The 27,008-nt window shown below is 61.3% G+C and overlaps 20 protein-coding genes across 20 annotated transcripts; 9 read left to right on the plus strand and 11 right to left on the minus strand.

The window, feature by feature from the left end:
- Window positions 1–137: 137 nt before the first annotated feature.
- On the plus strand, window positions 138–515 carry OT_ostta05g02960 (unnamed product; the record flags this gene model as incomplete). The annotated part of the gene is made up of 1 exon (XM_003079358.1): window positions 138–515. The coding sequence occupies one exon, from the start codon at window positions 138–140 to the stop codon at window positions 513–515; it is 378 nt and encodes a 125-aa protein (XP_003079406.1).
- A 222-nt stretch (window positions 516–737) lies between these two features.
- OT_ostta05g02970 (Kae1/YgjD family) lies at window positions 738–2,228 on the plus strand (the record flags this gene model as incomplete). The annotated part of the gene is made up of 1 exon (XM_022984288.1): window positions 738–2,228. The coding sequence occupies one exon, from the start codon at window positions 738–740 to the stop codon at window positions 2,226–2,228; it is 1,491 nt and encodes a 496-aa protein (XP_022839034.1).
- A 236-nt stretch (window positions 2,229–2,464) lies between these two features.
- OT_ostta05g02975 (tRNA transferase Trm5/Tyw2) lies at window positions 2,465–3,859 on the plus strand (the record flags this gene model as incomplete). The annotated part of the gene is made up of 1 exon (XM_022984289.1): window positions 2,465–3,859. One exon carries the CDS (start codon window positions 2,465–2,467, stop codon window positions 3,857–3,859), a length of 1,395 nt encoding a protein of 464 aa, XP_022839035.1.
- Window positions 3,860–3,906: 47 nt separating this feature from the next.
- Window positions 3,907–5,922, minus strand: OT_ostta05g02980 (Monooxygenase, FAD-binding; the record flags this gene model as incomplete). Its single annotated transcript, XM_003079360.2, has 1 exon — window positions 3,907–5,922. One exon carries the CDS (start codon window positions 5,920–5,922, stop codon window positions 3,907–3,909), a length of 2,016 nt encoding a protein of 671 aa, XP_003079408.2.
- A 55-nt stretch (window positions 5,923–5,977) lies between these two features.
- On the plus strand, window positions 5,978–6,658 carry OT_ostta05g02990 (Biotin/lipoate A/B protein ligase; the record flags this gene model as incomplete). The annotated part of the gene is made up of 1 exon (XM_003079361.2): window positions 5,978–6,658. One exon carries the CDS (start codon window positions 5,978–5,980, stop codon window positions 6,656–6,658), a length of 681 nt encoding a protein of 226 aa, XP_003079409.2.
- Window positions 6,659–6,673: 15 nt separating this feature from the next.
- Window positions 6,674–7,702, minus strand: OT_ostta05g03000 (Short-chain dehydrogenase/reductase SDR; the record flags this gene model as incomplete). The annotated part of the gene is made up of 1 exon (XM_003079362.2): window positions 6,674–7,702. One exon carries the CDS (start codon window positions 7,700–7,702, stop codon window positions 6,674–6,676), a length of 1,029 nt encoding a protein of 342 aa, XP_003079410.2.
- A 26-nt stretch (window positions 7,703–7,728) lies between these two features.
- OT_ostta05g03010 (Pheromone shutdown, TraB) lies at window positions 7,729–8,625 on the minus strand (the record flags this gene model as incomplete). The annotated part of the gene is made up of 1 exon (XM_022984290.1): window positions 7,729–8,625. One exon carries the CDS (start codon window positions 8,623–8,625, stop codon window positions 7,729–7,731), a length of 897 nt encoding a protein of 298 aa, XP_022839036.1.
- A 263-nt stretch (window positions 8,626–8,888) lies between these two features.
- OT_ostta05g03020 (Glycoside hydrolase, superfamily) lies at window positions 8,889–11,024 on the minus strand (the record flags this gene model as incomplete). The annotated part of the gene is made up of 1 exon (XM_003079363.2): window positions 8,889–11,024. One exon carries the CDS (start codon window positions 11,022–11,024, stop codon window positions 8,889–8,891), a length of 2,136 nt encoding a protein of 711 aa, XP_003079411.2.
- A 501-nt stretch (window positions 11,025–11,525) lies between these two features.
- Window positions 11,526–12,539, plus strand: OT_ostta05g03030 (unnamed product; the record flags this gene model as incomplete). Its single annotated transcript, XM_022984291.1, has 1 exon — window positions 11,526–12,539. One exon carries the CDS (start codon window positions 11,526–11,528, stop codon window positions 12,537–12,539), a length of 1,014 nt encoding a protein of 337 aa, XP_022839037.1.
- A 198-nt stretch (window positions 12,540–12,737) lies between these two features.
- Window positions 12,738–14,039, minus strand: OT_ostta05g03040 (Protein phosphatase 2C; the record flags this gene model as incomplete). The annotated part of the gene is made up of 1 exon (XM_022984292.1): window positions 12,738–14,039. One exon carries the CDS (start codon window positions 14,037–14,039, stop codon window positions 12,738–12,740), a length of 1,302 nt encoding a protein of 433 aa, XP_022839038.1.
- Window positions 14,040–14,721: 682 nt separating this feature from the next.
- OT_ostta05g03050 (Tetratricopeptide-like helical) lies at window positions 14,722–17,379 on the plus strand (the record flags this gene model as incomplete). The annotated part of the gene is made up of 1 exon (XM_003079366.2): window positions 14,722–17,379. The coding sequence occupies one exon, from the start codon at window positions 14,722–14,724 to the stop codon at window positions 17,377–17,379; it is 2,658 nt and encodes an 885-aa protein (XP_003079414.2).
- A 40-nt stretch (window positions 17,380–17,419) lies between these two features.
- Window positions 17,420–18,355, minus strand: OT_ostta05g03060 (Dienelactone hydrolase; the record flags this gene model as incomplete). Its single annotated transcript, XM_003079367.2, has 1 exon — window positions 17,420–18,355. One exon carries the CDS (start codon window positions 18,353–18,355, stop codon window positions 17,420–17,422), a length of 936 nt encoding a protein of 311 aa, XP_003079415.2.
- A 286-nt stretch (window positions 18,356–18,641) lies between these two features.
- On the plus strand, window positions 18,642–19,484 carry OT_ostta05g03070 (Phytanoyl-CoA dioxygenase; the record flags this gene model as incomplete). Its single annotated transcript, XM_003079368.2, has 1 exon — window positions 18,642–19,484. One exon carries the CDS (start codon window positions 18,642–18,644, stop codon window positions 19,482–19,484), a length of 843 nt encoding a protein of 280 aa, XP_003079416.2.
- A 68-nt stretch (window positions 19,485–19,552) lies between these two features.
- OT_ostta05g03080 (Phytanoyl-CoA dioxygenase) lies at window positions 19,553–20,593 on the minus strand (the record flags this gene model as incomplete). Its single annotated transcript, XM_003079369.1, has 1 exon — window positions 19,553–20,593. The coding sequence occupies one exon, from the start codon at window positions 20,591–20,593 to the stop codon at window positions 19,553–19,555; it is 1,041 nt and encodes a 346-aa protein (XP_003079417.1).
- Window positions 20,594–20,719: 126 nt separating this feature from the next.
- OT_ostta05g03090 (SET domain) lies at window positions 20,720–22,210 on the plus strand (the record flags this gene model as incomplete). Its single annotated transcript, XM_022984293.1, has 1 exon — window positions 20,720–22,210. One exon carries the CDS (start codon window positions 20,720–20,722, stop codon window positions 22,208–22,210), a length of 1,491 nt encoding a protein of 496 aa, XP_022839039.1.
- A 37-nt stretch (window positions 22,211–22,247) lies between these two features.
- On the minus strand, window positions 22,248–22,966 carry OT_ostta05g03100 (unnamed product; the record flags this gene model as incomplete). Its single annotated transcript, XM_003079372.1, has 2 exons — window positions 22,248–22,874; window positions 22,940–22,966. 2 exons carry the CDS (start codon window positions 22,964–22,966, stop codon window positions 22,248–22,250), a joined length of 654 nt encoding a protein of 217 aa, XP_003079420.1.
- A 205-nt stretch (window positions 22,967–23,171) lies between these two features.
- OT_ostta05g03110 (Zinc finger, HIT-type) lies at window positions 23,172–23,795 on the minus strand (the record flags this gene model as incomplete). Its single annotated transcript, XM_022984294.1, has 1 exon — window positions 23,172–23,795. One exon carries the CDS (start codon window positions 23,793–23,795, stop codon window positions 23,172–23,174), a length of 624 nt encoding a protein of 207 aa, XP_022839040.1.
- A 368-nt stretch (window positions 23,796–24,163) lies between these two features.
- On the minus strand, window positions 24,164–24,631 carry OT_ostta05g03120 (High mobility group box domain; the record flags this gene model as incomplete). Its single annotated transcript, XM_022984295.1, has 1 exon — window positions 24,164–24,631. One exon carries the CDS (start codon window positions 24,629–24,631, stop codon window positions 24,164–24,166), a length of 468 nt encoding a protein of 155 aa, XP_022839041.1.
- Window positions 24,632–25,065: 434 nt separating this feature from the next.
- OT_ostta05g03130 (Tryptophan synthase beta subunit-like PLP-dependent enzymes superfamily) lies at window positions 25,066–26,247 on the plus strand (the record flags this gene model as incomplete). Its single annotated transcript, XM_003079374.2, has 1 exon — window positions 25,066–26,247. One exon carries the CDS (start codon window positions 25,066–25,068, stop codon window positions 26,245–26,247), a length of 1,182 nt encoding a protein of 393 aa, XP_003079422.2.
- A 114-nt stretch (window positions 26,248–26,361) lies between these two features.
- OT_ostta05g03140 (unnamed product) lies at window positions 26,362–26,883 on the minus strand (the record flags this gene model as incomplete). The annotated part of the gene is made up of 1 exon (XM_003079375.2): window positions 26,362–26,883. The coding sequence occupies one exon, from the start codon at window positions 26,881–26,883 to the stop codon at window positions 26,362–26,364; it is 522 nt and encodes a 173-aa protein (XP_003079423.2).
- Window positions 26,884–27,008: the final 125 nt, after the last annotated feature.

A 27,008-nucleotide genomic window follows, 5' to 3' on the forward strand; every position in this document is an offset into this window, starting at 1 on the left:
GGCCCACCGCGCGCACCGCATCGACGACGCGACGCCGCGACGCGCCCGCTTCGTCCCGCGCGCGCGCGCGAGCGCTCGGCCGACGCGCGCGCGCGATCTCGGCGCGCGATCGCCCCGCGATCGGCGTCGCGCGCGCCATGGACGACGCGCGACGCTCGACGCGCGGTCGACCCGACGTCGAGCTCGCCGACGTCACCGCGCGCGACGACGCGTCGACGAGCGACGACGGCGCGGCGGCGTCGTCCCCGAACGCGGTCCCGATCGCCGGGATCAACGACGACGGGTACTTCGGCGACGCCGGTGGGACGTGGCTCCCGGACGCGATCGTCCCGCTCGTGCTCGAGCGGCGACGCGCGGAGCTCGCGGCGGAGCTCGATTGGCGACGTGATCTGCGAGAGTTCGGCGCGCGGTACGGGTGGTACATCGCGGCGTCGGTGTTCTGCGTGACGATGCTCTTGATCGGGGCGGAGTGGTTCGGGAGGTGGGAGAGCGGGGCGCGGAAGCCGCGGACGTAGCGCGACGGCGGCGGCGGCGGACGGGCGCGACGCGAAACGCCGCGCGCTCGGGAGGCGCGCGCGTGCACGCGCGGGATCGCGATAAAGGGTAATATGTCTCATTTTCGCGCGACCGATCGCGATCGGTCGAGCGTTGTAATTAGGTAGCGCGTTGTTCGAGTCGCCGCGACGGACGCGGGCGCGCGACGCGACGGGTCGGCGCGTCACTCGTCGACGGTCGACATGCTCGCGCGCGCCTCTCGCGGATTCACGCGCGCGCACCTCTGCGGTGCCGCGCGATCGGCGCTCTCGAGCGTCGCGCGCGCGCGTGACGTCGACGCGCGCGCGCCGCCGGTTCGACGCGAGCGGTGTTTCACGAAAACGCGTCGTCGCGTCGCGCGCAAGCGCTCGATCGTCACGAACGCGAGCTCGGATGGAACCCCGATTGTTCTTCTCGGAAGTGGTGTTCTGGAAAACGGCGTCGCGCGTCACGTCGATGCGAAGACGTTGGTGTTGGGCATCGAGACGTCGTGCGACGACACAGCCGCCGCCGTCGTGCGAGGCGACGGCGTCGTCCTGGGTGAGGCGATCGCGTCACAGGCGGCGATACACGGGCCGTGGGGTGGGGTGGTGCCGAATTTAGCGCGCGCGGCGCACGAGGAGGCGATCGACGACGTGGTGTCGCGGGCGCTCGCGGAGGCTGGGGTGGAGGCGAGCGCGCTGAGCGCCGTGGCGGTGACGTGCGGACCGGGTTTGTCGATGTGCCTGCGAGTCGGGGTGCGAAAGGCGCAAAAAATGAGCGCGGAGTATGGGATACCGATAGCGCCCGTGCATCACGTCGAGGCGCACGCGTTGGTTTCGAGGCTGTGCGCGGGGACGGAGACGGTGAAATTTCCATTTTTGGCACTCCTCGTGAGCGGCGGGCACAATTTATTGATCAAGGCTCGGGGCGTTGGGGATTACACAATTTTAGGAACGACTTTAGACGACGCCCTGGGCGAAGCGTACGATAAAACAGCGCGTCTGTTGGGGCTTCCCGTGGGCGGAGGCGGGGGCCCAGCGCTGGAGAAGCTCGCGCTGGAGGGAGACGAGAAGCGCTTCAAATTTCCCGTGCCGCTTCGTCAGAAGAAGAACTGCGACTTTTCGTACGCTGGGTTGAAAACAGCGGCTCGGATGGCGATCGAGACCGAGATCGGCGGAGAGGACGTCGAGTGGGATGGGGTGGACAAACGGCAGACGCGCGCAGACATCGCCGCAAGTTTCCAGGCCAAAGCCGTGCGACATCTCGAAGATCGCATGCGTCGTGCCCTGGAGTGGGCGCTCGAGGACACCCCGGAGTTGACATCTGTCGTCGTCGCAGGCGGCGTCGCAGCGAATGCCACCGTTCGATCGACCCTGGTCAAGGTTGTTGACGAAGCTGGACTTCCGCTCATTTTCCCGCCGCCTCGATGGTGTACCGATAATGGTGTCATGGTCGCCTGGACCGGGTGCGAGCGCCTCGCTCTCGGTCTCGCCGAGGCCCCAGTGGATGCCGCGCTCGAGGCGAAGCACGCGACGATGGATCCGCGAGACGTGCACGTAAATCTACTTCCCCGTTGGCCACTCGGCGAGAAGGATCCGCGAGCGACCGGCTCGACGAAGAGTGCAAAGACCGCGCGCATCGCCGACCCACTCACCGGTGCCAACTCTAACGTCGAAGGTCTCAAAGTCTCAGGCATTGTGGGCCAGCGGTGATTCGCCATCGCACGACGTCGATTGATCGACTTGTAAGACGTGTACAACAAAGCGCCGCTAAAGCGACTCCACTCAACACCGCGCGTGCGCCTCACGCGCGAGCATCGTCGCCAACGACGAGCACTACCGGAAGAACCATCGCCGCGAGTGCGTTCCTCGCACGCGCGCGCGGCCGCGTTGCCGCGCTCTTGAAGTTGAAAGCGCGCGCCAACCTCGCGCCGCCAAGAATTCGCTCCATGACCACCTCGGCCACGTTCACGACGCCTCCGAGCGTTCACATCGACCGAGACGCGTTTACAACCGTGATTAAGGTCCGAGCCATCAGAGTGCCGACCAGAGAGACGGACGCGGTGCTCCGAGCGCTCAGGGGATTCGTTTTGGACGTACCAAAGGTGAAAGCCGTCGCGAACGCGAACGCCGGTGAAAATTTAGTCCTCCTGAGCGCCGATAATGTACAAAACTTGGGAGATTTGGAAGAAAAAGTGCCAAGAGCGAGGCTGGATGACGTGCGGGAGCGCGTGGGGGGGACGATCGAGACGACGGAGTACGACGTTCCGCTGACGTATGAGTATTTCAACGCAGCGCAAGTGTTGCGAAAGCTCTTGCCGGACGCAATCGAGGTCCCGAGCTCTTTCGAGACGGTGGGACACGTGGCGCATATGAATTTACGCGATGAACACGAGGCGCACAAGTATCTCATCGGTGCGGTAATCTTGGAGAAGAACGAGCGGTTGAAGACTGTGGTGAACAAAATTGGAAGCATTGAGAGCGAGTTTCGCGTCCCAGAGTGGGAGCTGTTAGCGGGCGAGCCGAGTCTCGTGACTGAGGTGAAGCAACACGGCGCGACGTTTAAGCTCGATTTCGGGAGTGTCTATTGGAATTCACGATTGGAGACTGAGCATAAACGGTTGGTGGACTCGTTCAAGGCGAATGAGGTGATTTGCGACGCGACGAGCGGTGTGGGGCCGTTTTCGATACCGGCATCGCAAAAGGGCATTCGATGCTATGCGAGCGATTTGAATCCGGATTGCGCGAAGTATCTCAAGATGAACGCGGTGGATAACCGCGTGAAGCACTTGGTGAAGTGTTACAACATGGATGCTCGCGCGTTCATCAAGTCGCTCTTGGCAGCTCCGAGCGACTACGACGCGAATGATGAGCAGCAATGGATGAAGTCAAAGGCCGAATACGACGCGAAAGTCGCCGAGTTCAACGCGAAGAAGAAAGCCGCAAAGGAGAAGAAGGAGCAATTTCGTGAGACTAAGCCGGCGAAACTAGAGTGGGCGGCGGAGGACGAAGACGGAACTCCGCCGGCTGGGGCGACGTTCGATCACATCGTCACGAACCTCCCTGCATCTGGGATAGAATTTCTGGATTGCTTGAAAGGATCGTTCGATCGACGAGTGTGGGAGGGTCGGGATCTCCCTATGGTTCACTGTTATACCTTCAAGGGTGCGGACGAGACTGATGAGGATGTCATCAAAAGAGGTGGGAAACATCTTGGAGCTGAAATCGTCAACGGCGAGGTGAGAGAAGTCCGTGACGTCTCTCCGAACAAGCTGATGGTTTTGCTCTCTTTCCGAATGACGCCGGAAGTAGCGTACGACGCGAAGAGGCAGTGCCGAGAGTAGTGGTGGTAACGCGTGTAGTTGAATAGCTATTAAATATTTCTAAGAAGCTAAGAAGCGAAAGCCGCTGAGCGCAGCGCCGCAATCATCTTCTGAGGATCGATCTCGATGGACGCTACGTGCCCATCAGGTCGCACTAATACTAATGATTGTTGACCCACGCTCTGGGTCTTCGAGTACCAAACACCGTGCGCATCGAACGCTTCGGACGGCAACTCTGTGGGCGTGTCGACGACGTGCACGACTTGGGCGAGAAAATTGCACGCGGAAGAAACGAGTCCATCTAGATCGTCTGCACTGCCGCCAAATCCACGCGCGAAGACGGTGAAACGCGGTTCAGTCATATTCTCATCGACAAGGTCCAGAGTTGACATAACACCGCGAGTGGTCTGCATCCAAGCGTGCGGCACTCGAACGCCGACTCGAAGCGTTCCGGGAGTGTACAAGCGAGCCAGCCCCTTCTCGTCAGCGGGCTCGTAAGAGAACCCGACGTCTTCTTTAGGAAACTGAAGCCTCAGAGTTCCACCCGGATCTTCACACATCCGCCGAACGGCCGCACGACGTGCAGATCCGATTGGATTATCCGCAGTGAGAAGTGTTCCGCACTGCGCTCGTCCAAACGCGAGTCCAGCATCGAGAATACTCTTGCGTATCGATCCCGGAATGACGGACGGTAAGCTCGACACAGCGTCTCTCAGCGCGTCGGCGGCGAACGAAGGCAAACCTAGGGCGTTGGGGATCTTCAATACGCCCTTGAAATTCTCGACGCTCAGCACCGTGTTCCTCATCGCCACCGGTTTGCGTTCCGCTTCGTACGTCTTGAGCAGTTTCGGCGAAGAAAGGCCTCGAGTTACCGCAGCGAGTTTCCACGCCAAATTATGCGCGTCCTGGATGCCGGTGTTCATACCAAAGCCCCCTGAGGGAGGAAATCTGTGCGCGGCGTCGCCCGCGAGAAAAATCCTATCACCCGATCCAAAGGTCTCGCTCACCTCTGCGGACATAGTCCACGGTCGAACGTCAAGAATCTCCAAATTTTTCCCATCGTCGCTCTTCCATCCTATCGCCGAGCGCACCAATCGCTCGCACACCGTCGATGTAAAATCTCGCGCGTCTTGAACCGGAGGTAGAAACGGGATCTGCGCCACGAACTCCCCCTCGTGCAAATCGTGCGCCACGATGACGGCGATGACGTCCGGACTGAAAACAAAGTACAGCATCGCAGGATTCTCGCGTACATCCTCCGCCAGCGCCTTGGACTTGAAGTGTACGTTAATAAGATGTTGAAGCGCGCGATCGCCGCGCATAGCGAGCCCGAGTCGCTCGCGCGTCTCGCTGTTCGCCCCATCCGCGACGACGCAGTACTCTGCCTCGACGTCCAATCCCTCTCCGCTCGCGATGTCCACCGCACGCACCGAAACTCCCCGTTCGTCCTCCACCACCGCATTTGCCCTGACGCCCTCGATCACCCCCGACCCATCTCTGCCCTCCGAGACGTTCGCCAACTCGAACAACGCCGCCGTTAACTTGTGCTGCGAAAAGTGCGTCGCCGCCGTCGGCGACGTCGAGCTCCTCGCGCTCTTCGCCCCGTCGAACTGATCGACCACCCCGAGCTCGATCCCACGCACGATGTTCGTCACGTATCGAAAGTGTCGCCATTCATCCAGCGGCGGCGACCGCGTCGCGATCGCGTCCGCCATAGTCCCGCTCAGCCCGCGAAACACCTCCATCGTGCGCGTGTTCACGTAATGCGCCCTCGGGTGTTTCGTACGCGCCGAACCGCGCTCGAGGGCGACCGCGTTGACGTTAAACTTCTTCAGCAGCGCGACGAGCGCTAGGCCCGTCGGTCCGGCGCCGAGAACGACGACGGGAACGCGAATCGTCTTCGTTTGTGATTTCGCGTCATCTTTCGCCTCTTCTCTCGCGTTGCGTCCGCCGTTCGCGCCGATGCTCGAGCGCAGCGTCCGGGCGAACCCCTCGAATCGTCCAGTCGCGCTCGTCGACGCGTGCGAACGCCCGAGCGCGCGGGAGATCATGCACCGAAGCGTCACACACTGACGCGTCGTCATGTCACGCGCGCTCGCCGTGCGGGCGTTCCGTAAGGTCACCGACTACGATGACGTCATGCGCGTCATGCGCGCGACGCACGAGGACGTTCGACGCGCCGCGAGCGGGTTCGTGCGAGGAGAAACGAGGGATGATGCTGCGTGTAGCGCCCCGCCCGCGCGCGACGCGTTGTTGTTGTGTCAACACGCGCCCGTGATCACGATCGGTCGACGGAAGGTCTTGGGGGCGTCGCACGTTCGTTCATCCGTGGAAGAATTACGTCGAGCCGGGATCGCTCTGCGGGAGACCGATCGGGGTGGCGACGCGACGTATCACGGACCGGGACAGCTCGTGGCGTACCCGGTGGTGTCGCTTCGAGGCGCGGGACTCGGGGCGCGGGCGTACGTGGAGGGATTGGAGCGATTCGCGAGCGAAGCTTTGAGGGGATTGGGGATTGACGCGAGAGGGGGGTATAAGGGGCGAGAGGGCGTGTGGGTGGGCGACGCGAAGATCGCGGCGGTTGGAGTGAAAATTTCGTCGGGCGTGAGCTCGCACGGCGTCGCGTTCAACGTCAATCCGGATCTGCGTCATTTCGAACACATTATTCCGTGTGGGTTGGAGGGATACGAGGTTACGAGCGTGACCAATGAGCTCGGACGAACGGTAGACATGGTGGAGGTGGAGACGAGAATCGTGGACGCGTTTGCGAGGACGTTTGGGTATCGACACGTTACGACTTCAATCGAGGATGCGAATTAGGAGCTCATTGTAAAATCAGTTAGATCTGTTGCGCGCGCTAGCGATGAAACTATCGGCGAACTCGCAAACGCGACGCGCCAAGACGGGATCGTTCGCTTGTCTATTCAATTGACGAGGATTACAGTTCGCGTAATAGACCAAGCCGAAATGATTGTAGCTTCGCGCTGTGGGATGCAAGGCACAATAAACGGTCGTGCTCGCGCCCGCCTCCAGGGACTTGACGAACGGTGCGCCGATGCAGTGTAAAAGCGCGCCTCGCCATCCGCTGGAACTCCTCGCGTCCTCGGCGCCTTGCGTCTTAACCGAACCAGGATGGACGGCGAAAATTTGGAGTTCTCGTTTATCAGAGCGAAAGGCCTGACTTTGGTGGCTTGTCCAGAGCATGAGCGCGAGCTTCGATTGCCCATAGCTCTTTACAGCGTCGTACCCGTTCGCATCGTCGATAGCGTTGAATCGAACACCACAGGGATAAGAGAAGCGATACACTTCGCTTGAAACGTTAATGATTCGAGCGCCAGGCGCCATGTGCGGGAGCAATTTCTTTGTCAAAGCGTAGTGTCCAATGAAGTTCACATGCCACGCTTCATCTCGACCCGCGAACGGACACGGCATCAGGCCGGCGTTATTCACCAGGATATCGATTTCCTTATCCAATTTGAAAATTCCTTCAGCAAAACGCTCAACAGACTCCAGATTTCCCAAATCGAGCGGGAAGACTTGAATGACGGCTCCTGTTTCCCTCATGAGCTGATTTGCCATGATATTCGCGTCATGTTCATTGCGCGTGCCAACAATGATGAGTGCCCCGGTGTGCGCAAAGGCGCGCAGCGTCTCGAGGCCGATTCCAGACGTCGCCCCTGTCAGAAGTATACATTTCTTGCGCATGAGTTCCATGGGTAAGCCCAGTAGCACATCTCGCCAACTCGACTGCGCACCGAATCCGGAAGGCCCTTTCCATCCTCTCAAATGACCGATAGGCCACCAGCAACAGGGTTCACGATACATGAGGCGCGTTATGAAGACACTCAAACACTGATGGGACATCGAAGCGTCTCGAAATTATCAGTGTGTCATCTCCCCCTCAATCGGAGTCGTTCCTGTGTCTCTTCCCATCGTCGCTCGATTCCATCCATATGCGCCATACCCACGACTGCGACGACTCGTTCGGCGCGAATCCGCATCAGAGCGTCGAACATGATGTCGTCTCTCTCTTCGATGAACACTTTAGACACGCGCGGGAACTGATACTCCAGAAACTCCCGCATCTGTCGAACATTTGCTCGTGTCTTCAAACTCTCGACTACGTTTTCGATGTCATCCATCCCGCCTTCTATTCCGGGAGGCGGCGATGGCCCTCCCGGTCGCACGCGCCCACTCACGATTGCCATGACGTCGTCAAATGACAAATTCTCTCGTAGCCGCCGTAGAGTTTCCCTCACGTCTCTGTCCGCACACACTACCTGCGCACCTAATGCCTCCGCCTCTTTCACCGCCTCCTTAAACTCCTTCCCCGGTTCGAGTCCACTCAAGCGGAAAAATCCGTAAAATGTCTTCATCGCCGCGCCGAGCAAGCCGTCGGCGACATTCCCCGGACCGCGCGCACCGGTAAAAGCCCCGAAAAAGTCTCTCACCGCCCTGCGAACGAACTCCGACGTCCCTCCCTCACCCTTTTTCTCGCCCCGGCGCTCTTTCGCGATCGTCTCTCGCATCGTCGCCAAACGCTCGTCACACAGCTCCACCGCGACGACAGTAGGCCGCACGCGCCGAACGAGCTCCGCCACCTCTTGCGCGCTCTTCTCGCTCACGTGCGCCGTGCCGACGAGATAAATCTCTCGTTCGCACGTCGATGATCGCAACACACTCACGGTGTCGGCGTAGCGCGTCACGTGCTGACCGGACGTCGACGAGAGAGGTCGAGTTTTGTGAAACAGTTGGAACACCTCGACGCTTTGAACGCACACCGACATCTCGCTCGATCGTTTTGAGCGACGTAAGTTGGAGCGAAAGATGCGGGCGAGAGCACGCTGACGCATCGTGCGATCTGAGCGCGCGCGACGGCGTCGAGGTGCGTCGGGAAGTCGCGAAGGGTTGCGCGCGGGCTATAAAGTGGGATGTTTGGACATCCAAGCGTCCGACGCGCGCGCGTGCACAGAATATCCGACTATGATCACTGACAAGTGAGAAAAAAATGAAAAATTCGCGTTGTACAAATAAATATTTTGCGCCACGCCTAGACGTTGGCGCGAACGAACACCGGGAGGGCGTCGAGCGGCGCGTCGACAAGGATGCGTCGAGCGCCGCTGATGACGACGCTTGGATCGTCGTATCTTCGCCACGTTCCACTTGGAAAATACACCGTTCTCGACGTCGCACCCTTTTGAATAACGGGCGCGACGATGATGTCTTCTCCAACGACGAATTGATCGTCGATGACGAACGTTTCAGGATCCTTTGGATCGAGCCACCACATCGGGCGACAGATGGGCTCGAGCGACTCCTTCGCCTCGTGCGCGAGCTTGGCGAGCTTGGGCAAGAGAAGTTTCTCGCGCACGCGCATCACCTTGATACTCGCCTCGTAAGCCTCCTTGCTGATATCCCATGGAGGAATCGACCACTGCACGGCGGGCATCAGCGCGCTCGCTTGAGCCCATCGAATCATGAGCTCTGTGTCCGGCGTCTGGTTCCAATACGCGTTTCCACCGATTATGTCCGGAAGCGTGAACGGATACCCGAGGACGGACGATGTGAGAAGACTTGGAATGAGACTCTGTAGCCCGTTGTCGCTACCCCATACGGAGTCCTTATCACCCATTCTCACCAATCCAGTGTACGAGTTTGTGCTCATTGCGACGCGCACCTCGCTCAGGGGAAACTTTGAGCATACTTTTTCGATGTACGCTTGACTGTACTCTTGCGGATGCCGAATGGGCACGCGTGTACGAGCACCGTAGGGCATAAAACACGGCTCACCAGCGTCGAATTTGAAACCGTCGAGACCGATGTCGTCTTGAAGCTTTTGCAAGCGACGAACGAACCACTCGCACGCGTCGTCGTTCGTAAAATCTATCGCGCGTACGGGTTGCGTGCCCCACCAGCGGAACTGTCCTGGTTCGAGCTTCGCTGATCCGCCACCACCTTCCCAGTGACCTGGGGGCCAATCGAAGCGATCGACGAGGAGCTTGACCAACGAGCCCGTCATTTGTCCAGCGCCTCCGGTGAGCACCTCGACTAGTTCCCCTGGCGGCTGCGAGCCTTCGATTAAATATCCCAGTCTCTTCGCCTCCTCGCACGCGGCCGAACTCTCTTGTAAGAACGGCATCACCCACACTGTGACCAAAAATCCCATCTTGTGCAGCTCTCTCACCATGCCCTTTGGATCGGGAAATTTCGTCACATCAAAGTCGAGGTCTCCGTAGCGAGTCTGCCATCGGTCGTCAATCTCGATGATAGAGCCGTTCGGTAACCCAGACTCGGACTTAGCCTTCAACACATCCCGCGCGAGCGCCATCGTGGACTCTTGCGTTACGTCAGCGTGAGATGTCGCCCACGTGGTCCAAATTGGATTGAACATGAGCGATTTGAGCGGTTCCGAGCTCGGCTTTGGTAACTGCGCGAGGGCGACTCGTGTCGCGCTCTTTGCGTCGCTCTGTGCCGAGACGACGACTCGAAGACGCAATCGATCGCGATTCTTCATGCCTGCGCTCTCGATGCTCTGCCAAGGGTGTAACATGTTAGCGTCTGCAAAGTTTTCACGAGACTGAATTCTGAGCGTCCCGTCGCCATCCTCGCCCGAACCGTCCTCCAGAGGAAGTGACGGTCGAGACGCGTTCTGGATCCCCACCCCAAAATATCTAGGCGCCTGTCCCGGCGGTCTCCGTATCGGCGCGTTCACTCCGACGTGTAATAAATCGGTATTCGGGTCGGCGAAAATCAACGCGCCGTCGCTCGACACCCAGTGCGTCCCAACGACGTTCCCGACCCCGTTGGGTCCGTGATCGAAAGGGTAAAACGGCCCATTCTCGATCTTCCCGCGCTCAAGCGGCCAGAGTTGATTCAGCAAGTGCGAGCCGCCGTACCAGTGCGCCTTTTCACCCCCCCGCGCTCCGCGGAGGCGAACCGCGAGCTCCGCCGCGCCGCTCGGCGCATCCATCGGCGCGCTCACCTCGATCAACACCCCGTCCGCGATCCCTCGACACCACTCGTCGTCGACGACGCTCGCCGCGCGCGTCGCTCGAACCATCGTGCCATCACTCCAGGCCATCGACACCTCGCTTCCGTCCTCCGCCTCGTACGTCGACGTCAGCCGCGCGTCGTCCGCGAGCGTCGTCGCCAGCCCAATCTCCGAATCGACCCCTCTGAGGCGCATCGTCCCATTCGCCCGAATACAAACCTCGCTCACGCCAGAAACCACGCGTCCGACGCGTCCATCGCGCATCACTCGCTCCGCGCGCGTCCGTCGCGCCCCGTCCCGACCCGCCTCCGTCCCGCCTCCCTCCCCGCCTCTCCTCGTCACCCGCTCGTCGCCACGCACGCCCCGCCCCGATCGTCGCCCGCACCACCTCACGCCTCGACCGTCCCTCGCTCGGCGTCAGCGCGCGCGCGACGACCACATCGTCGACGTTTTTCTCTTCATCCTCCGTCGTCCCGGCGGCGGGTCGAATCCTCCTCGCCCGTGGTCCAGCGCGCGCGCGCGCGCGCGGGACGACCGCGCCCCCCCCCCGCGCGCGCGCGATGGACATCTCCCGCGCGCCCGAACGCCGCGTACGGGCGTCGCGCGCGCGAGATGTGCCGTCGACGCGTCGCGCGGCATCGGTCGAGACCGCATCGGTCGACGCGTCGACGCCACCGCGTCGCGCGCGCGGCGGCGATGTCCACCGCGAACGGATGCCTCACCGAGCTCGAGGACGTGTCCGCGCGCGCGCGGGCGCTCGGTGCGTGCTCCGTCGTCGTCGCGACGCTGATCGCGGTGCCGCAGATGATGAAGATTCATCGACGACGCTCGAGCCGAGGGGTGAGCTTCTGGACCCTGGGGCTGACGAACGTGGGGGGGTGCCTGTCGGTGTTGAACATGTACGTCCTGCATTACGATCAGATCCGACTCGCGGGGTCGCCGTTGGATGATTTCGGGCGATGGAGGGACGCGCAGGCGAGCCTGGTGTTTTTGTGGGTGGAGTCGATGAACGCGCTGTCGATGCTGGCGGTGTGGCCGTTGGCGTACGCGCACGTCGAGGAGGTGGAGAGGGCGTTTGTGTTGAACGTTAAGGGCGTGAACGTGGAGTGGTCGATGAAAAAGGCGTGCAGGTATGGATTGCTGGCGCAGTGCGTCGTCGTCGTCGGGTGTTGGGTCCCGGCGTTGGTGGCGCTCGGTAACGCGGGAGAGTGCGCTCCGATGGCGTGGTACGGGAACTTGATCGGTGCCGTCGTCGCTGTATTGATTTGTGTGCGGTTTTTGCCGCAGGTTGTGGAGTCTTCCACCAATAAAGGGTCGCACTCGTTGTCGTACGTCACGTACGGGTGCGACATCTTAGCGGGACTCGTCGCGTTGGCGCAAAAGCTCTTCGTCACGAAAGAGCGCGTCTCGACGTGGCTTCCGCCGTTGATCTTGCACTCCATGGAGGCGTACGTGTTGGTGATCAACTACGTGAACGATCGAAAAAGGCTGGGAGAGGGAATGGAGCGCCGCCGCCGCGACGCGACGCCGGACGCCGAGGCTGGCGTAGAATACGGGAGCGACGAGGAGCGCGTGCAGAGCGAGAGATTACTTCCAAGATCGGTGCGGGCCGGGAGCGTCACGATACAAACACCGGAACGCGACTCGGCGGAGCAGTCGTCTCCCGACGTGAAGACGTCCTGGTCGAGACTAGTCGACGTCTTCCTGTGACGCGAGGATTAGCGCGTTGCACAAGAGAGAATTTGGACATCATTACAGAAGCATTACTCTGAGTCTGTCCTCATTCGTAGCGATACTAGTTCTATAGACGGTTATGTTTCACCAATAGCTCATATTATCTGAGAAAATTCGTGGCTCGGCGTCGCCACTCAATACTTGATGTTCGCCGAAAATTAATTGTCCCCTACGTTAGTGAACGTACATCGCAACAACCACCGTCACGTTGTCGTTCGTTCCCCTCCTCAAGCTTGTTTCGAGTAACTCCTTGGCGGCTTCGTTACACGCGCTCTCGATGGCGGTCAGGTCCGAGGTCGTGCACTCGCCATCGAGCAAGACACCGTGCTCGGTGAGCTTGCCTCGAGCAATGTCTCCCGCCTCTTGGTCGCGAATGACATCCCACATGCCGTCCGTCGCGAGGATGACAAAGTTGACATTCTTATTGAGCTCGTAACGTTGAACATCGGGCTCGGCTGTGACTCCGGTATCCTTTGGGCGCTTGAAATCGATGTCGCCGAGCGAACGCGAGACGGCTAAGGCGGCGCGAACCGGCTTGAATGGATGGTCCGCGATGACGCGCCAGCAGCCGCAGAACTCAATCCTTCCTCCAATCTCCGTCACGCGACGACGTTCGGTGACGGTGGACGGCTTGTGGTCTTCCGTCATAGCGCGGGTGCGGCCGTCGGCGTAGCCGACGACGGCGCGCGAATCCCCGGCGTGCGCGGTGAAGAGGGCGTTGCCCACTTGCAAGATGCTCAACGCGGTGCTCCCGTCGCGTCTCCCCTGCTGCGACGTCGAGTCCAGGATTACCGCATCGCAGTCCATGTACATCTTCTTTAATGATTTTTCCATCTCAGCGTTGTACTGAGCGGTCGCGTCGGGGCAGGATGGCGACGCGTTTCGCGTCAGAATGTCCTGGTTGAGAAACGTGTGCAAGCGCTCGCTCGCAAACTGCGCCGCCCAATCGCCGTTATGTCCGTCGAACACGCCCAAGAAGGAACGACGGATACCATCGCACTCGACCACGCCCTCGGGCTTGAGATCCAGCACGGTGCTGTACCTATCCTCCATGTATTGACGTTGTCCCTGCGCGAGCGCGGCGCCCACGACGACGCGCGCGCCGAGTATTTCCCTAGATTTCTCACCCTCCTCCGTGAGCACGCCCACGTCTACCACGCTCGGACTCGCCCTCGCGCTGTCCTCCAACTCTGGCGTCGTCACGTACGGCTCCTCCCGAGCGTTCCCGTCGACGTCCTCGCCCGCCTTTGACTTTCTCGGCGGCTTCCCGCGCGCGCTCTTCCGACGCCGTTTCTCCCGAACCTCCCACGCCTCCACTCCATCCGCGGCGTCGACCAAAAGAGACCTCTTCTCCGCGCTCACCGACGCCGAGCTCCCATCCGTGGCTGAATCATCGCTCTCGGACGCGCGCGCCGTCGCGCCGCGCGCCGCCGCCGCCGCCGCCGTCGTCCCCCCATCGACCCCTACCCCCCCCATCGTCGTCGTCCCCCCGACCCGTCCGTCCCGTCGCGCCGGCATCACCGCGCGCTCGCTCGCCCTCGACGACGCCCTCGAACTCGAACTCGCCGTCACGCGCGCGCGTTCGGTCGATCGATCGTTGAAATCCCCCCCCGCGCGCCGCCACACCGACGCCGTCGACGCTCGCGCCCGTCCTCGCGCGCCGTCGACGCGCGACACCGTGGAGGACTCGCGAGCGATCGAGCGCGCGCGCGAGCGATCGAGCGCGCGCGGCGTCGCGCGATGGGGCGTCGCGCCGCCGCCGCCGCCGTGTGCCATCCGACACGCGCGCGCACATCGACCGACGCGTGTGTTCTATACGACCCAGTCGTCCGAGATTGCGTCGATCGAGATTTGTATATCACCGCATCTCTGGGCACTTTTAGGGTTTAGAAGGTTTGGACACCGCGTACATCGCCCCGTCGGACGCGCGCGCCGTTCGCCCACGCGTGGACGTCGACGGGGGCGTCGACAGGTGATTCGAAAGGTGCGTACGGGACGCACATCGAAAGGTGTCGACAGGTGACGCGCGACGGGCGTCGATGTGGTGGATCGATCGATCGCGACGCGTGGGTCGTGATTCGTGGGTCGTGACTCGAGAAAGAGTCCCTCGTAGAACGCCGCGATGACGTAACGGCCGTAACGCTCCCGCGCGTGAGAGATGGACGCGTCGACGCGGGCGCGGACGGTGGATGAAGCCGCGCGCGCGGCGGGCGCGGCGGTGCGTGACGGGGCGTATGAATTAGCGCTCGGGTTTTACGACGAGGCGGTGACGATGCTGACGCGCGACGCGGCGAGAGGCGCGGACGCGGACGCGGACGCGGACGCGGACGCGGACGCGCGGGACGACGTCGCGAGACGGCGCGCGGTGATGTGTGCGAACGCGAGCGCGTGTTCGTTCGCGTTAGGGAAGTACGACGATGCGTTGCGCCGAGCCGAGGCGTCGATCGCGAGCGATGGGACGTACGCGAAGGCGCACGCGAGACGGGCGGAGGCGTTTGAGGCGACGCGAGAGTACGCCAGGGCGCGAGAGAGTCTTCGAACGTGTCGAGAACTCCTCGAGTGGGAGGGAAGGGCGGGGGAGCGCATGCTCGCGGAGTTGGATGAGATGGTGATGGATTTGGACAAAGCCGAGGCCGCGGGCGCGCAGGCGGCGCGCGTGGGGTTGCAGATGAAGATGAGCGCGGCGCGGTTGGCGCGACCGAGCTTCGCGAGCGACGACGCGCGCGGCGCGAGAACGGCGAGACGAGTGACGTTCGAACCTACGCTCGATATCGATTGCGATACCGACGAGGACTCGCCTCCGGTGAAGCGAGTGACGACGAAACCGATGCTCGCGGACCTCGGCGCGTTGGCGGTGGAGAAGGTGATGGAGATGCACCGCGCCGGCGCCGCGGACGGCGATGAATCATTCGGGCACAAGCGGTGTAAGATGTGCGGCAACGTGTGTCACGTCAAGATGACGTCGTGCTCATCGTGTTGTTTTCCTCTCGTCGCGCCGGACTCGTACGAACCAGCGACGTTACCGCGCGTGGGCGAAGACGCGGGACTGTACGAGAGCGACGACTCGTCGGACGAGGAAGACGTCGATTTCGGTCGTTCGTCGCTCGGAGACGACGTGATCGATGATGCGAGTGATGAGAACGACCCGTGGTGGGTGAGACATTTCACGCGAGCGGCGTTAGAGCCGCCGAGGTACGCGAAGGGATGCGATCCGGCGTTGCGATGCAGTTACGACGCGTTGAAAGTGCCGCTGGGGACAGATGAGCTCGCCGTGCGCGCGGCGTACAGAGAAGCGGTCTCTGTGTCGCATCCAGACGCCGGGGGGTCGAGCAAAGAGCTTAAGACTATTCACCGAGCGTACGACGCGATTGCTCTGGATTTTTGGAGACACGACGAAGGCGCCTCTCGACTTCGATCATACGCTGAGAATGAAGACATCTTCGTCGTCCTCGACGTTTATCGAAACTGTGAGGCTGAGCACACGTTGAAACGGCTGTTCAGTCGGGCAAAGTACCCCGAACGCGTATTCGTGGGCGTGTGCTGGCAGTACAAGTGCAAGACGCCGCCTCCAGATTCTCTCGGAGCTCGCATCGATCGTCTACACCTCAGCGTGAACATGTTGACGGAGGAGATTACCACCGAAGCCGGTAAAATCAAAGACGGCGCACAGCAGGAAAAGTACCTTAAGCAGATGCGTCGGTACCAGCTCAAGGCTTTGCGAGAACAGGACGAAAAGGAGAAGAGATGTCACTCACGAAAAACGCTCGACGTTCAATTTCGGGAGCACGTGCGAGAGGTTCACGTCCCTTGGGACGCCTCGGAGGGTCCGTGTTACGCCAAGCACCTGGCAATGCGTAAGTGGGGTGGTGAAAAGTACGTTTTACACATCGACGCCATGACGTGCGTGGACGAGGGTTGGGACGAGACGCTCATTGCCGAGCTTGGGCGGTGCGGCTCCGACAAGTCCGTCTTAACCGCAGCGCCGCTCGAGTACTCGCTCAAGCGTCAGGACGTTCTCGAAGAGGAGACACTCACGAAGAAGTACGAGATATTTGTGTACGGTACCGTAAAGGAGCGAGTTCCTGGGGTGAATTCACACGAGGCGATAGATCCCTCAAGAGCACCCGCGATTACGTGCGCTCGTGAATTCGGCGAATCAATGTGTCACATGTACGCTCGGCAACTCGTCGAGGTGCCGATATCACCTGCGCCAACTTTATTCGTGAACAGCTTGTTTTCATTCGCACGCGCCGAAGCGTTCGTTCGAGACGCTCCGCCGGACGCGCACGCACCGTTCTTACATCTTGGTGAGGAACTTGGCGCGACGGCGCGGCTCTGGAGCCGCGGCTGGGAACTATTCGCGCCGACGCGATTACCTCTGCTACACTGCTACTCTCACGTCAAACGAGCGATGTGGATGGAGGACCAACGAAGTGGAACTCTTTTATATGCAGAAAGACGATTTCGAATCGGAAACGAGAGTGAATACGATCAGCGTGAATTTTTGAATTTAACGTCTCGTCGACGCGTTTTGCAACTCGTCTGTGCCCCGGATGAAAACTCTGCTACTTCGAGCGACGAACCGATCGAATTCACAAAGATGTACGGCGTCGGCGAAGAGCGGACGATGGAGGCGTTCTACGAACACGTCGGGATCGATTTCAAGACTCGAGATATTTCGGTCAAGGCGAAGCATGGAGGTTTCGTCGCAGGAAAATTCCAATCAAACTCGAGTTTGCTGCCGTCGATGTGGCGCGGCTCGCAAGGTAATTATTTCGGCGGCGTCGGCCCGAGCGAATTCGCGAGGTGGACATGATGGGCCAACTATTCTACATTTTTTCAACAACAATCAACTCCTAGTTCCTGAAGGTCTCCTCCAGCATGCGAACGCACTCGCGCCAACTCGTCTCCGCCGCTTCGGCATCGTACGCAAATCCAGTTTCAAGATCCTCCGGTCTCACCTTCTCCGGACGCGTGAAGGCATGCATGCATCCTTCGTACTCGTATAACACAACGTCATCCGCGCCTCGTCGCTTCAAATCATCCAAGCACGCATGCACGGAGCTCGGTGAGGAAAACGGATCCTTTGAGCCGTGAAAAATACGAACCTTCGCGTCCCGCGCGACGCTTCCCCCCTCGAGCTCCGGCGCGTCTAAAACGCCGTGGAACGACGCCACCGCGCGCACATCTTCGATTTCATCCGACGCTCCTAACCCGCGAACGAGATCGAGGCACACCTGCCCACCCAAACAAAATCCAATAGCCGCGTACGGCTTAGTTTCGCCCGTCTTTGATCGAAACGCTTTGACGCACTTAATCACCGCCTTCGCACCGAACGCCGCGCGATTCTCAGTCCCGCCCCGAATTCTTCTCTTCGTCTCCACGTCCCACACGCACTTCCGCGTCCCGTACAGATCGGGAACTATGGCGTCGTATCCCAGACTCGCCAACGCGTCCGCGCACGTCGTCGTAAACGTCTCCCACGCGCCGAGCGCGGTGTGCACCACCACCACCACCCCTCGAGATTCCCGCTCGAGCGGACGAGCGACGTAAAACAACGCGGACGTACCGTTCGCGTCGTCCGCGTCGACGGATTCGATCGAGCGCGCGAGCGCGTCGTCGCGAACGTCTCGTCCCCAAGGAAGCGCATCGATCGAAACGCCCGCGTCGTGCAGCTCCACGCGGTCGTCGCGAACGCTCGATCGCGCGCGTGGCATCTCCGTGCGTCTGCGTCTTCGCGCGCGCGCTCGCGAGGCGCCGCTCGGCGCGCGAGAGACGCGCGCGAGGCGCATTCTGTGGACATTTCCTGACGCGTCACACATGTCTCTCGCGTCGCCCGCGCGCGTCGCGCGTCCGCGATGGCGCGCGACGACGGCATCGACGCCGCACGCGTTGACGTCCGCGCGCGATCGCGCGCGCGCGCGACGATGGACGCGCGCGTCGTCGTTCGTTTTCCTCGGCGTCGAGACCGCATCGAGCGAGGTGCCGCCGCCGTACGTCCCGTCGCCGCTGAGCGCCGAGGACGGCGCCGCGCAGTTGTTCGTGTGCGCGTTCATCTTAATCTTAGGTTCGCTCGGGATGGTGACGTCGCTGGAGAACGAGGCGGCGACGCGAGAGGCGGCGTTGGCGGATAAAGTGCGCGCGCAACGGGACGCGATGTCAACGGCGCAGTCGCGCGCGATCGAGGCTTCTTCGGGGGCGGTGAAGGAGATTCTCGATGAACGTGGGGTGGTGAGGATGAACGGGGTGATGAGCGCGAGGGCGAGCGAGGCGATCTTGGCGTACGTGGAAGAGACTCTGCGGGTGAACGACGCGCGAGGAGACGGGAAGAATTTATCGATGGAGGTGTTCGGTAACGTGTACTGTAAGAAGAATAGGTGGGACATAAAGCTTTTGGACGATAAACCGGTTCGCATGGCGCTGGAGGAGTGCGTGAGGTCGATGGGAGATGCGCTTCGCGCGGCGTGCGGAGAGGACGCGAAGCTCGTAGAGCTCGCGGCGTTGGTATCAGATCCTGGGTCAACACGGCAGCCCGTGCACCCGGATACGGCGTACAGGCGCGATCCGTCGGTGTATACGTGCTTTGTTGCCCTTCAGGACGTGGACGCGGACATGGGTCCGACGTTGTTCATTCCGGGCACGAACAACGCACAGGCTCATGCTGAATTTCGAGAAGGTCTCGAGCGCGGAGGTCCCGTGCTCCAGCGACCGAACGAGCTCGGTCTGATCTCTCGTGGTGACGCCACCTTGTTCGATAGCCGAACACTACACTGCGGGACGGAGAATGCGAGCTCGCGACGTCGTGTTTTGTTTTATTTTTCCTTCCAACGAACCGAGAGCGACAACCCGAACGCCGCCGTGAGTACGATTCGGACCGAGCTTCGCGACAAGTATACGCTCGGTGATTTACTAGGGGCGTGACAAAAACGGCTGCTAATGCGTGGCGTGTGATTATTAATATCTACCGATACAGATTGTTTTGACCTTTCCTATGGGTTAATCTTTGCAATGTCGCCCACGGTGAGCCGCATGTCAAAGACGTCTCTACGAATCGACCACTCCGCGCCCGAATTCCTTCTCGTGGGCGCCTCGGGAACGGGCGGTTTCAAGAACGTCAGCGTCATCAGCGCCCGTCTGCCGTGCTCGTTCGCTCCGCCCTGGTGAAACGTTCGAGCGTCGTAGAGCACGGCGTCGCCTTTCCGCAACGTCGCGTCGCACCACTCCCTCCCCGCGAGCGCCTCAAACTGCGCGTCACCCCACTTCGCGTTCGGAAACGCATCGTGCGACGCCCTGTCTTGCGTCCCGAGTACGAAGCACGTCGGCCCCATCTCGGGGACGACGTCTTGCAGCGCGATGAATAAAGAATATAGCGGCGCGTGTGGCGCGTCGATGGACACATCCGGGTGCAAAACCTGCCTATCCGCGCCTCGCTCAGTGGTCAGGACACTCATCTCCACCATCACCGCCTCCGACGTCGCGTCTTCGATCTCGTTCAAGATCGCGTTCACCCCACCTTGACCGCACGCCTCGACCACGATTGCTCTCGCGGCGCCGTCGAACCCGACTTTCACATCCGTCCTTCGCAGCGCGTCCCCGAACTCCGCTCGCGTCTCATCGCACACTGCGTGGACCTCTTTCAAGAACGCATCACACGTCGCCTCACTGCACACGCCGCGTAAAAACGTCGCTCCATCTCTTCGCACGTCCTCTGCGCACGCCGCCGCCGCGCCGACGTCCCGCGCGTCCCGCGCCCGCGCCGCCTTGTCAACCCTTCGCCCGCGCCGCTCCAATCCCTCCCGTTGCGCCGCAGACTCGAGCCTGAGTGAATTCGCGATCTGCACGTCCGGCGACGACGGCCCTAGACCGCCGTCGTCGTCCACGGCGTCGTATCTCGGGTCCACCACCGCGCTCACGTCCTCTCGAAGCGTTCTCCACACCCTCGTCTTCACCCGCCGCTCGACCGCGCGCGCGCGCGACGTCGCCGCGCGCGCATATTTTTCTCTCCCCGTGAGCGCGCGCCGAGCTCGCATGAAGACGCGCGCGCGCTCTGGGGCGACGCGATGGCAAAAAGTGCACGACGCCGCGGTGGCGGCGGCGCATTCATCGACGCGCGGCGATCGGCGACGCCTCGCTCCGGGGCGCGCGCGACGGACACGATGGGGAAAAAATCAGCGACGCGTGCGAGCGACGCTGCGGGCGAGCCGTCGCGCGAATCGACGGCGTCGACCTCGGTCGAGGCGTTCACGTCTTGGTGCGCGAGTAAATCGATCGAGTTGAACGGCGTCGCGGTCGGTAAAGACCGCGCGAGCGGTCGCGGGTGCGTGGCGACGCGAGATTTATCGGTCGGTGAAGTCGTCGTGCGCGTACCCGACGAGGTTGTGCTGACGACGGAGACGAGCTCGGTGCGCACCGAGTTGGACGCGTTCGTCGGCGACGACGGCGTGGAGTCGCCGAGGTTGGAGAAGGAGCTGCTCGTGATCGCGGTGATGTGCGAGATGCTGAGAGGGGAGAAGAATTCAGAGTGGGGGGCGTACTTGCGCGTCGTGCGCGAGGGAGCGGAGAATGGTCACTCGATTTTGGCGTGGGACGACGAGCAGGCGGAGGCGCTCGAGGGGACGGACACGTGGTTCGACGCGTATGAGAACGACGATGAAGGGTTGGATCTTCCTACGATGACGGACGAACACTGGGAGCACGTGGTACGATTGTTCTTTGAGCGCAATCCCGAGCTCGCGCGCGGGATGGATGAGGATGAACTTCGGGAGCTGCACTTTGCTGCGACGGCGATGGTGGCTGGGTATTCGTTCACGCTCGGAGACGACGAGATTCAGGGCATGGTGCCGTTCTGGGACATGCTCAATCACGCGCCGCCGTGCGCGGCGTCGGTACGCTTGAACCACGATCCCAAGCGCGGATTACAGATGATCACCGTGCGCGAGGTGAAGAAGGGAGAGGAAGTTTTCAACACGTATGGGCCGCTCAGGAATGCCGAATTGTTGAGACGCTACGGCTTCGTCCTCGCGCGAAACCCGCACGGAGGGACGACAGTCGGACTCGATGAGGTCATCGAGGCGGCCATGATGGCTAATCCCGATCTCTACGAGGAGTTGCCCCTACGGCTGGCGTGGTTAGAGTCGCGAGGATTGGCGGACGAGGAGCTCAGCACGCGTTTCTTCGTGCATCAAACGGGACGACCGAGTCACGAACTCCTTATCACCATGCGCGCGCTCATTCTCAAGCCGGAAGAGATGACGGCGCTCATCGAGACCGATTTCGAAGACGAGGAGCAGCTCATGATATTAGAAGGGAACGATGAGACGCGAGCGGAGCAATCCTACATGGTTGGAGCCGCCTTGCAATTTTTGAGCGTGCACGCGAACGAGCGGTACGCCATATCCATGAAGGCGTCTCGTTTGGCGTATAAAATGTACGCCGACGTTTCTCCGACGTCTGAGACGCACGAAAGTCTCTATAGGGAGTGGGCCGCCGCGCTCGTGCGCATGAACGAGCAGCAAGCGTTGATTAAACTCGGACGCTGGACGTACCATCCGGCTCGCTCGGAGGACGCTTTGCTTCACGCGTGGCCGTTTCCAGAGGACGAGGACGAGGATGATGAGATCATGGTGTGCACACCCGTGGAAGAATAGGTCCAGTTGTTGAATCAACGTATTTTCAAACATAAAATCAAGCCGTCGCGGGCGGCGCTTCTACCGCGAGTTCTTTCGGCACGTTGTGCCCGCCCGGCGCCGTGACATCTTTGAACTGCCCCTCATCGCCCATGTGCCCCTCTCGATCGGCGACCCATATCCGCTCTATGGCTTCGACATTAATCACGCCGTGCACGCGCACTCGATTCCCGTGTCCCTTCGCCGCCCCCCACGTGTCATCCAATACTACCTCGTCCGCGGCGGCCATCGGTTCCTCCGCGTCGTCGTCAACCGTGACGTCATCCACCACCGTGAACTTCGCGGCGTCCACCTGCAATATGTAATAATACCCCCGTTTCCCTCGTAAACTTGCGTTGGCGTGCATCTGTAGCGCGCGTAAATTCGTGAACGCGCTGATGTATCCCAAGAGATGAAAATCTTCGCTCGCGAACGCCCGCGCTCTCGACGCCGAGGCGTTTGCCGTGTCATCTCTACCTTCAGCCTTCAGCCCGCGCGTGAACGGAAGCTGCGCGTTAAACGTCTGCGCCTCACACGCGATGTATAGGTGACACTGTCCGTCCGTGATTCGATCGGCCGAGGCGTAGACGCCTCGAAACAGCACGCGCTTGTACCGTCTGTATATTTCATCGTCCGGTAAACCAACCTGCGAGTGAGCGCGCGCGGTCCGTCAGCGTCGTCATCAGATGGCGAGCGTCGATCAAGACGCACCAAATGTGGGTCGGTGAGGTTTTGCATCCGCCGTGATCGACGACGCGCGTCTTCGTGCGCGCCGAGGCGTTCAGAGAGGTGCGAGTGAACGAATGAAAACGCCTCTCATCCGAGCGTTTTTTTAGCAGGTTTGACTTGACAACTCGTCTTGAAAGTTGACAACAATGTACTACTCGTGACGACGCCTCGGGTCGTCGACGGCGCGCACGCTAGACTTCTATGATCGCGGGAGTTAACCCACCATCTTCAGACATCGGGTCTCCGCGTGCACGGCGGAACACTTTTTCGAGCAAAAACGCATCCCGCACCGCGCGCATCCGTACGGGGCGGCGAAACCGCACACGCTACAAAACTTCCTCGGCGCGCTCGCCTTGGACGGACCCGCGGCGGCAGTGAGATATGTCGGCGTTCCCTTGGGCGCGCGATCGATGAAACTCTGCTCGAGGAGCGCGTTAAACGTCCGAGCCGCCGCAGCGCGCTTGTGCTCAGCCGCGCCTCTCGTCGTTCTCGTCCCCTTCTTCTTCCCCTTCACCATCGTCGCCTCTCCGTCCCGCGCGTTCTCGTTAAAGACAAACTCTTCATCGTCAGAATCAACTCCACCGTCTCCGTCTTGTCCCGGGACGATCGCGACGTCGGATTCAAACGAATCCAGACGCGCCGCCGCCACCTCGGCGCGCGTCGCCGCGTCCACGCGCCGCATCGCCTTACTGATCGAGCGCGCTCTCGAGCTCTTCCGCGCGCCCGATCCCGAGGTCTTCGCCGTCATCGTTCCCGCCGCGGCGGCCGCTTCAGACGTCGTCGCGGTGCCGTACCGCGAAGACGCGAGCTCGGGCGTGACGTCCTGAACAAAGCTCATGGTTTTCGTTCGAGCCTCGTTTCTTTCGTTCGCGACGACGCGCGCGAGGTATCGATCACCCGACGCGCGCGCGCGCGAAGAGCTCGAGTGATGATTCGGTACCCGCGGTGAGTCCAGCGCGAACGCGAGGGCGCGACGCGAAGTGCGGGAATAAAGGCTCGCTCGACGCGTTCGACCGCCGCGTCGAGCCGCCGGCGCACCGCGATCGAGCGAACGGCGCGGATGAATCACGCAGTCGTCGCACGTCGTGAAGTGGAAAATTTTGGATTAAAACATGGCGGTCTACGACTCGAAGCTCTCGAAGCGGTCGATGTCTCGCGCGCGTCTCGCGCGTCTCGCGCGCGTCTCGCGCGTCTCTCGCGCGCCGCTCACTTATCCTTCTTCTTATCCTTCTTGTGCGACTTTTCCTTCTTATGCTTATCCTTCATCGCGAGCGGCGTGGACATCTCCGGCTTACCACTCGGGCCGTGTCTTCGAATCTTCTCCTCCTGCCACATCTTCGCGCACTGCGAGAACACGTCCGTCGGTTTCATCTCCGGATTCGCCGCGCGCATCTTCGCCGTCTCTTCCTTCATGAAGATGTTAAACTCCGTCGGCGCCCTCGCGGGTTTCATCTCTCGTCTTTGCTTCTTCGTCAATCGTTCGCCGTCCACCGATCCCACGCGCGCGCCCGCGCGTCGGACCAATCCACTCATCGGCTTGTCGTTTGAAAATTTCGCCAGCGCGAGCTCCAATTCGAACGCGCTCTTCGCGATCGCCCCGACGAAGGGCAGCATCGCGCTCGCGAGCTCGGTCGCGGTGCCCGGGACGTGGGCGCTCAGATCACCCTCGCTCATCGTTCGCGGTTCGCTCGTCGGCGTGTGCGGGATCGCGCGCGCGATTGCGTTGAATTCGAATTCGACGAACGGTCGTTTCGCCCGTCCCGAGGGGCGTCGGGTCCACGTAGTATGACTACGTTTCACCCAGTGTATCACACGATCTGTACGAAAAAGAGGTCGAGGGATAAAACATCGCCGCGATCGAGGCTGGGGCGACGCGGCTGGGTCGTGACTCGTCGAGGGGGACAGATGATCGGACATTCGGCGCCCACCGACCGACGCGATCGATGAATCGGTCGATGAATCGGTCGATGCATCGGCGAGACCGCATCCATCGACGGCCGCGGTCGAGCGACGCGCGCGCGTCGGTGCGTCGCGGGCGCGACGGGCGCGTCGACGGCGTCATACCGCTCGAATCGATCGTCGATCGCATCGTCACCGCGCTCGTGACGATGGTGGGCGTGTTGTCGGCGCAACGATGGCTCGGGGGGACGGCGGTGCGCGCGAACGATCGCGCGCGCGCGCGGCGCGCGGGCGCGCGGCGAGGGATCGCGCCCGAGGCGAGGATTTACGAGAACATCCTGGAGACGGTGGGGGATACGCCGGTGATTAAAATTAACCGTCTCGCCCCGGAGGGGGTGGAGATGTACGTCAAGGCGGAGTACTTTAACCCGTTGAGCAGCGTGAAGGATCGATTGGCGGTGGCGGTGATCACGGATGCTGAAAGACGCGGATTGCTCAAGCCCGGGGACACCGTCGTGGAGGCGACGAGCGGGAACACGGGCATCGCGGTGGCGATGGCGTGCGCGCAGCGAGGCTATCGCTGCGTCATCTGCATGGCCGAACCGTTCTCCGTCGAGCGGAGAAAGATCATGCGCATGCTCGGGGCGAAGGTGATCGTGACCCCGAAAGCGGGCAAGGGCACCGGCATGGTGGCAAAGGCTGAGGAACTCGCGGCTAAGCACGGGTGGTTCCTGTGCCGACAATTCGAGAACGAAGCGAATCCGGCGTACCACGCCTCGACGACGGGCCCGGAGATCGTTCGAGACTTCGCCGGTAAGAAGCTCGATTACTTTGTCACCGGTTACGGTACCGGGGGTACGTTCCAGGGCGTCTCTCGCGTGCTCAGGGAGTCCCGTCCGGACACGAAGATCGTGTTGCTCGAACCCGAAGCCGCGGCGCTCGTGTCGAGCGGCATCAAGACGGAGCGCAAGGACACTGGTGCTCCCGCCGGATCGCATCCGGCGTTCGCGGCGCACCCGGTGCAGGGCTGGACCCCGGATTTCATCCCGCTCGTTCTCGAAAACGGTTTGAACATGAACCTGTACGACGAACTCGTCAAGATTGAAGGCGGCGACGCCGTCCAGACGGCGCAGGCGCTCGCGAGAAACGAAGGCATCTTTACCGGTATCTCCGGCGGCGCCACGTTCGCCGGCGCGCTCACCGTCGCCAAGAAGGCGCCGAAGGGTTCCGTCATCCTCGCCATGCTCCCGGATACGTCCGAGCGCTACATGAGCACCCCTCTGTACGAGACCATCGACGCCGAGATGAACGACGAAGAGCTTGAGATCGCCAAGAGCACGCCGTCGTTTCAACTCATTCCAGGACAAGACCCGACTCTTCTGGTGCAATAACTCGAGCGCCGATACCTGCACGTTCGTTGCTAAAATAACTGTCGCGTTGGGACCTCCGGTACGGATTACAAATAAATCAAATCGTAAAATCACCTAATAAAAGTTGAACAAAAATCACTCATCCTCCTCTTCTTGAGCCTCCGTCTCCTGAGCCTCTATTTCTCGCGCCTTGGCGGCTTTTCTGCGCATCCGCGCAGTCCAAATCGTGTCTCCCAACCCAGCCTCAGCCCTCGACAGACTCTCCTCTCGCTCCTTTGCCTTCTCCCAGATCAATCGCAGGGTATCCGCGCGTTGCTGCAGCTCGACGCGCCACAACAGGCTCCCGATCACCATCACGCACGCGTCGCTCAGCGCGCTCGCCACCGGAGACTCGAACGACGCCGGCTCCAGCCCCACGTAGACCAACTGCGCCGCCGCCGCGCTCGCGCTCAGGGCGTACACCACTAACCTCGGCCTTCTCAGCGGCGCCGACTTCCTCTCCGCCTCTATAATCGCCTGCGGCACGAATTCGGCGCCGACGACGCGCTCCAACCGCGTGCCGCTCTCCGTGGCGTCCTGCAGCGCCTCCACGCTAAATATTTCCTTGAGCGGGTTGCTCGCCGTGTCGATCAACACCTCCCTCTCCGCTCGCCGCATGAGCTCCTCGAACCGCGATTTCGGTTCGGCGGCGGCCGCTTCCACGTCATCGCTACTCTCGTCGTTCTCCGAAGCGCGCGTTCGCACACGGCGCGAGAAGGCGCGTCGACAGAGATGCGCGTCGA

Source organism: Ostreococcus tauri, assembly GCF_000214015.3.
Source record: "Ostreococcus tauri WGS project CAID00000000 data, contig chromosome 05, whole genome shotgun sequence".
Classification (NCBI taxonomy): domain Eukaryota; kingdom Viridiplantae; phylum Chlorophyta; class Mamiellophyceae; order Mamiellales; family Bathycoccaceae; genus Ostreococcus; species Ostreococcus tauri.